The following is a 6719-nucleotide window of genomic DNA, read 5'->3' as shown; positions in this document are numbered from 1 at the left end:
CTTTGTGCAAGCCTGGGAAATTACCACATTTTTCAAGGCTGCATGCTGCAAACACAACCCTGAGCATTAGGATCTCGAGTTCCGACACACCTAGAAGGATATAAAGGAGCCTAGTGACCCATGGAGGACTCTCCCACCACCACCTGGTGGATTTTCATCCTCATCCTAGGTTCCACTACTGCTATCGATATCCACGAAGGGTGGACATGGCTCCTGACAGCTGCCTGGAAAAGCCTTGAGCTTCCCTCTGGTTGGACCACATACAAATTAATCACTGGGGCCAGACGACTGTCCTTGACTTAGGCCTAGATTTGCACCCATTCCTGAACTAATCTCTATGTTAAAGAAGAAGATTGTGAGACCTTTGGTTTCTGATCACTCACTTGTGATGGCTCGTACTAAGCAGACTGCTCGGAAGTCCACCGGTGGCAAGGCGCCGCGCAAGCAGCTGGCCACTAAGGCGGCCCGCAAGAGCGCGCCGGCCACCGGCGGCGTGAAGAAGCCGCACCGCTACCGCCCCGGCACGGTAGCTTTGCGCGAGATCCGCCGCTACCAGAAGTCCACGGAGCTGCTGATCCGCAAGCTGCCGTTCCAGCGGCTGGTGCGCGAGATTGCGCAGGACTTCAAGACCGACTTGCGTTTCCAGAGCTCTGCGGTGATGGCGCTGCAGGAGGCGTGCGAGGCCTACCTGGTGGGGCTCTTCGAGGACACCAACCTGTGTGCCATCCACGCCAAGCGCGTCACCATCATGCCCAAGGACATCCAGCTTGCCCGCCGCATCCGCGGGGAGAGAGCATAAAGTTGTTTTCTCTGTACTTAAAAAAGGCTCTTTTTAGAGCCACCCACATTTTCACCGAAAGTAACTGTAACACTGTCAGTAAGGCATTAGAAACTACGAAAAGGTAGAAAGCACAGGTTGAGTTGAAGTTTACTGTTCATAAAAGCTATTGAATTACCTAGAGAACTGTCACTGATAACTAAGGCCTAAGGTCTCATTTAAATATTCACGTATAGAGGTATAATGTATCCAATGGAATAGACCGATTCCTGAGGCCTACAGATGATAAAACGTGGTGACTATAACTACAAAGTTAGCAAGTAAATGAGAAAACGTATTTTTAAAGAAACCGTATCTGGCACAAAACTCAGGAAAATGCCACATTTATTAACTTGAATACAAAACTATAATGCTTTGTTTGCCTATATTTTTGACTATACTCTGGGTCCATCTTTAAAGGGAAATGTTCAGAAATGTTTTGTAGAGTATATTAAGTCAACAGTGGGAAGAGAATTCAGTATTCACTTAAGATGATTGATCACAATTTGTTTTATCCTCTTGATAACTTAGAGAAGAATTTCAGCTTTAAAGCACTACAAGTAATGTCAAGTAACGCTTTAAGGCTTGTTTTATAATTTGAAAATCCTCTGTCAAATTTTCATATGTGAGTTTTAAAATTTGGAAGAATTCTTCAAAGACTAGCTTCTACGTTATACATTTCACATCTCAGTTCTCCACTATGTACTCACTCTCATTACTGGGCACACAGATAAATGACATTTAGTACAATTTCTTACCAGTAATTTAGGTGAGTTTGTCAGTGGCTCAGATGGTAAAGAATCTACCTATAATCCAGGAGACCCAGGTTCTATCCTTGGGTCAGAAGAGCCCCTGGAGACGGGCATGGCAACCCACTCCAGTATTCTTTTCTGGAGAATCTCCAAGGATAGAGGAACCTGGGGGGCTAAAGTCCATGGGGTTGCAAACAGTCAGACACGACTGAATGACTAACAATTTCACTTTTCACTTTTTGTCAGTGATAAGTAGTATTCCCTGAAGACATTCTTAGATCAGATTGGCTAGCAACAAGTGAACTATATATGAACAGATCTACACATCACTTTATATATTGCATTAATCCCCCCAAAAATTTAGATTCAGTACATGTTTTCAAGTCCTAAATATTCTCATCAATATCCCAAAATAATCAGACAAAGGTTAATTGTAACAGAAAAGAACATTGAGTGGAAATAAAGGTTTTAACCAGCCTTAATTAAAACATGCCAACATTTAAAAGAATTTCTTTTAAATGAGAGCATGTGAACAGACTATACTCCCAGGGGCCCCTTCCAGGGCCTTGGAAGTACAGAGTCTGACACTTGAGTTTCATATCTTCAGGGTAAATCTGCCTTTCAGCACTGGCTATGCTTTTCCAAATTACATATGGCCTTCCCTGTCCTCCTACTACTCGGTTCTACCGTACCTCAGCAGAGTACCCTGTTGAGAATCACTGGTCTTGGATGACTCTCAGTAATCTGGGATAGAGCACTGCTTTGCATGATGCTTTGGATGATGGTACCATTTTCAAAAAGATATACCAGGAGAAGAAACTTCATTGAGAAGACATAAAGTCAACTCTGAGTAATGGGAACACTTTCAGTCCAGGTAAATTCTCTGGGACAACTTTACAGGTGTTACTGATCCACTCTGTACTGAATATCACCACCTTTAGAGAGGTCCCTATGCAAGGAAGAAAATAAAACCATGGATTCCTTAGAAGAGTCAGTCTAATAACTAACACTGATAGTTTTCCATGGATCAAGTACTGCAGGATCTAATTGACCTAAATTATTGTATATAACACTTGCTACAACACTGAAAGGCAAGTTCTCTCACTGTCTCTATTTAATAGAGGAGGAAGTTATCGTTGCCAGGAAGCCAAACCCAAACTAAATATTTTTGATCAATAAAATAGATTATACAGAAATGATGATCAGACCTAGTTTCCTCCTCAACAGAAACTCTCTTGGAGATTGGGCTGCCTCAGGATGAACAGGGAGGGCCTGCAGTGGCCTGGCTGTTGCTAAAATCTGTTATCAGATTCCTGTGGTCAGAAGCCTGGTATGAGGTGCGGTGGGCAGGATGACCAGAAGAAACATCAGCTCCTAGAGATAACCAAGTGTACTTTATGATCTTTAGTCTTAGACTTCAGGACCAGGTCATCATAATTATTTCCTTGGAAACGTCTAAATTCTACTCCAGGGTAAATATTTTCTTGAGTCTTCCTTTCAGTATTTACTATAGAGCTGCTGCTGCTAAGTCGCTTCAGTCATGTCTGACTCTGTGCGACCCCATAGACGTTAGCCCAGCAGGCTCCACCGCCTCTAGGATTCTCCAGGCAAGAACACTGGAGTGGGTTGCCATTTCCTTCTCCAATGCATGAAAGTGAAAAGTGAAAGTGAAGTCGCTCAGCCCTGTCCGACTCTTAGCGACCCCATGGACCGCAGTCTACCATGCTCCTCCATCCATGGGATTTTCCATGCAAGAGTACTGGAGTGGGGTGCCATTGCCTTCTCTGACTATGGAGCTATATTGTTCAAAACAGTAACCACTAGTCATTTGTGTCTATTAAGCACATGAAACTGTGGCTAGTCTAAATTGAGATGAGCTGAAGTGTAAAATACATGCCATATTTCAAAGAGTTAGTATGAAAAATAGAATTTAAAAATCTCGTAATATTTTTACCTTAGATTAGTTGCTGAAATAATATTTTTATTTTAGTGGGTTAAATATTATTGAAATGATTTTACTTGTTATACTTTTTTAAAATGTGGCTACTAGAAAAAATTTTAAGACATATGTGGCTCTTTACCATATTTCAGAGGAACAGCACTCTTCATGGAGGGTTATTATACTGGTTTACTGATCAGAAAGTAAATAGTTATGTCCTTAATGTGACCAAGCCTCAGTAATAATGGCACCTATCTTAAAGAACTGTGACAAGAATGTGTTTGAAAACAAATGAAGAGTGCTCAGCAACAGTGCTTGGCACCTTGTAAATTAGTGCTCAAGACATGCCAGATATTGACACTTCCCTGGCAGTCTTGTGGTTGAGACTCTGTACTCTCTACTGGGTGGCATGGGTTTGATTCCTGGTTAGGGAAATAAGATTCCACTTGCCTTATGACACGTCCAAAGGAGAAAAAAAAAAAAGCTACCTTAAAACACTATTGCTGTTACCTCTGTGCTCTAAATCCCTGTTCCCTTCTGAAATTCTTTAATGATGTAATCATATCTAGTTCTGGGCCTGTTTCTCTTTGGCATGGATTTGAAACACAAAGTTACCTTTTATATCTCCCTCAAGCATAGAAAATATGATACCTAGAGCATTGCCTAGGGGAAGTAATAAGATATTTACTTTTTCAGCATGAAAGCACTGAGTATGTACAGAAAAAAATAGAATAATGCTTTGCAAGGAGACTTTAATTTCTGTTACATTTCTATCATACATGAAGATTTCATGAATTTTCATTATCTATCACTCAGCAGTTTATGCAGTATTCATTGCCATTTCTGGCTCATCAGCCATTTTGGCCAATTAAAGTATATTAATGCTGTTCTCAGTATTTTATAATAATAAGTGAATATTGAAAATATTAATAATGTTAAAGTTTAGGTTTTATAAACCAAATTGTGACAACGGACTTTTTGTTAAACTAGCTAATTTTTAGTTTCAAATGAATGGGTTATTAGACCCCAGTCAACTATGTAAACTTCCCTCACAGAGAGGGAAGGGAACATAATTTAAGAACTTGGATAAAACTGAGGAAACTGTTGAACATTATCTAAAGACTAAAGTAAAATGAAATGAGAGATTTTTACAGTGACTTAAGCTCTCTGTGAATGAACTTTCCCTCTAGCCTTACTAGAGAATAGTTACATTTGTTTTTGATGAACATGTTTTATTTGAAAGTAAAGAACATCTTTAATTTATGCAAATACAGTTGCAGGAAACGTTCAGTGTTAGGATCAACTCTATAAACCCAATAAATTTACACCACAAAAGGGCATTCACAAGAGGTTTAAAGAAAAATAAGAGAATCAACTTTTGCTTAAGTTGGTTCGTCCCCTGCCTCTTAGAGTGGATGTGAAAATGAAATTATTTGACAGAAAATTCGAACATAAAAGAACATGGTGCTGTTACTATAAGCCCTAACTGTGATTTGATTTGGAGTGTCTTTATTAGGTCTTCTGCTATTGCAACTTGACCCAACCTGAGATAAGTGGAAAGGTCCCCTGTGGCAGGAATTCAGGCAGCTCAAAGAACCAGGAACTCAGGTGTCATTAATACAGACATTGCAACCTTTTCTATACATCTCTCATCTCTGCTTTTCTTTGCACTTTGGTTACCATTCTAAGCTTTTTATCCACTAGACCTTTTGCTTTCCTCCCACACAGTGACTAAGACTAGGAATGAACTCCGTGACCCCTACCAATAATGCAGGAATTAACGTTAACTCACAGATTCGTCCTTGTGGTTGAAAAACTGAGCTGCAGGTCTGCAGAAGCCCCTGCCCCGGTAAACGGTCTTGAGAAATTCTCTACCCAGGAGACATGACATGAAAATGAAAGAATCCACATACAACGCTGTTAATGAAAAAAAAAAAAAAGCCCTTTATTAAAAACGCCACCCCATCCCATATACACACGTTTCAAAACTTTACCAGTATACACTTTTTTTTTTTTTTACTTAGCGTAGAAACATTTGGATTTCACAAAAAGGCGTTTAAAGCATCTACGATTTTCAGATGTTGAGGTTCCCGAAAAGAAGGATCCTTGACTGGCCGGCCAGGACAAAATGGCCGACTAAAAGTGGTTTTTGATGCTGTCAAATCATCACACATTTGCTTATAAAGTTAGAAAGTGCAAGGAACAGAAAGATCCCTGGTCCAGCTTTGCTTCTGGTGGAAGAATCACTGCCACCGCTGTAGCATTTTTCAAATGTTCCTTTGCTGCCAGAGTAAACAGGAATTAAGAATGTGAGGCAACGGCGTCAGTACCCACCCTCTTGCCTGGGTTGAATACCAACGCCCCCACGACAGCAAATTTGACTTTTGAAAACGTAGAAAACGTCCGAAATACGACACATTTCTCTATCAAGCAAATAGGGCTAACCCAGCAGAAAGAAAACATTAAGAGACCACAGAGGGAAGACAGTCACCATCCAATTAAAAACAGGGTGAAAAATCACAGGCTGGAGGAATGAGCCAACCGGCGAGCAAGGCGGGACTTTTGAATGAGTTTTTAGCCCAATCGGAATATCCCGTAAGACTGAGAAACTGGCTGGGTTTAGTGCTGGTTGTTTTTGCTCTTCACAGGAGTGGGGCGGGGCCGGCGGAAATCCCAAGTACGCAAGCCAGCGGAAAGCGCTTGCAACTGCTGACCAGGAGGCTGACAGAAGACACCGCAGGGCAAGGGGCAACCCACAGGAATGGGTTCAAACTCTGCAAACTCACAGCAACCGCTCTCCCCTGCTCCCACTGCTGTTCCTTGGGTAGTGCCAGCCATCTGCAATAACTCCCGCGTAAACCTACCCTTGAATAAGAATCTAGAGAAGATAGGGATACACAACACGAAAAGGAGTATACAGCTCTTTTTTTGAGATCAGTGGTGGCTCTGAAAAGAGCCTTTTGGGGTTTTAGAAGCAGACGATTTAACAACCTACTTCTTCTTGGGTGCAGCCTTCTTGGGCTTGGCAACCTTGGGCTTAGCGGCCTTCGGCTTAACCGCCTTCGCTGCGCTTTTGGCGGCCTTCTTGGGCTTGGCAGCCTTAGCTTTCTTAGGGCTCTTCGCCACTTTCTTGGTCACAGCAGCTGCGGCCGGGTTCTTCGCTTTCTTCGGGGGCTTCTTAGCAGTTTTCTTTGGAGTGGCCGCGCCCGTC

The 6719-nt window shown here is 41.9% G+C and overlaps 2 protein-coding genes across 3 annotated transcripts in view; one reads left to right on the top strand and one right to left on the bottom strand.

Moving 5' to 3' along the window:
- Nucleotides 1-6719, top strand: part of LOC104991099 — a 63559-nt gene that overhangs the window by 26994 nt on the left and 29846 nt on the right. The window contains exon 3 of the mRNA XM_010843446.1: nt 361-719. Coding sequence (XP_010841748.1) covers nt 361-719 — 359 coding nt within the window. The remainder of the gene's footprint in view (nt 1-360; nt 720-6719) is intronic.
- The window catches only part of LOC104991097 (histone H1.2), a 1876-nt gene continuing 592 nt past the window's right edge, over nt 5436-6719 (bottom strand). The window contains exon 2 of one of the 2 annotated variants that reach the window (XM_010843443.1): nt 5436-6702. In XM_010843443.1, the coding sequence (XP_010841745.1) occupies nt 6500-6702 (203 nt within the window). In that variant the 3' untranslated portion in view covers nt 5436-6499. The other variant, XM_010843444.1, reaches the window with a different exon arrangement.

Source organism: Bison bison, unplaced genomic scaffold (genome assembly GCF_000754665.1).
Source record: "Bison bison bison isolate TAMUID 2011002044 unplaced genomic scaffold, Bison_UMD1.0 scf7180017864182, whole genome shotgun sequence".
Taxonomy (NCBI): Eukaryota; Metazoa; Chordata; class Mammalia; order Artiodactyla; family Bovidae; genus Bison; species Bison bison.
The sequence above is the reverse complement of the archived record's forward strand: the minus strand, read 5'-3'. Positions and strand labels throughout refer to the sequence as shown.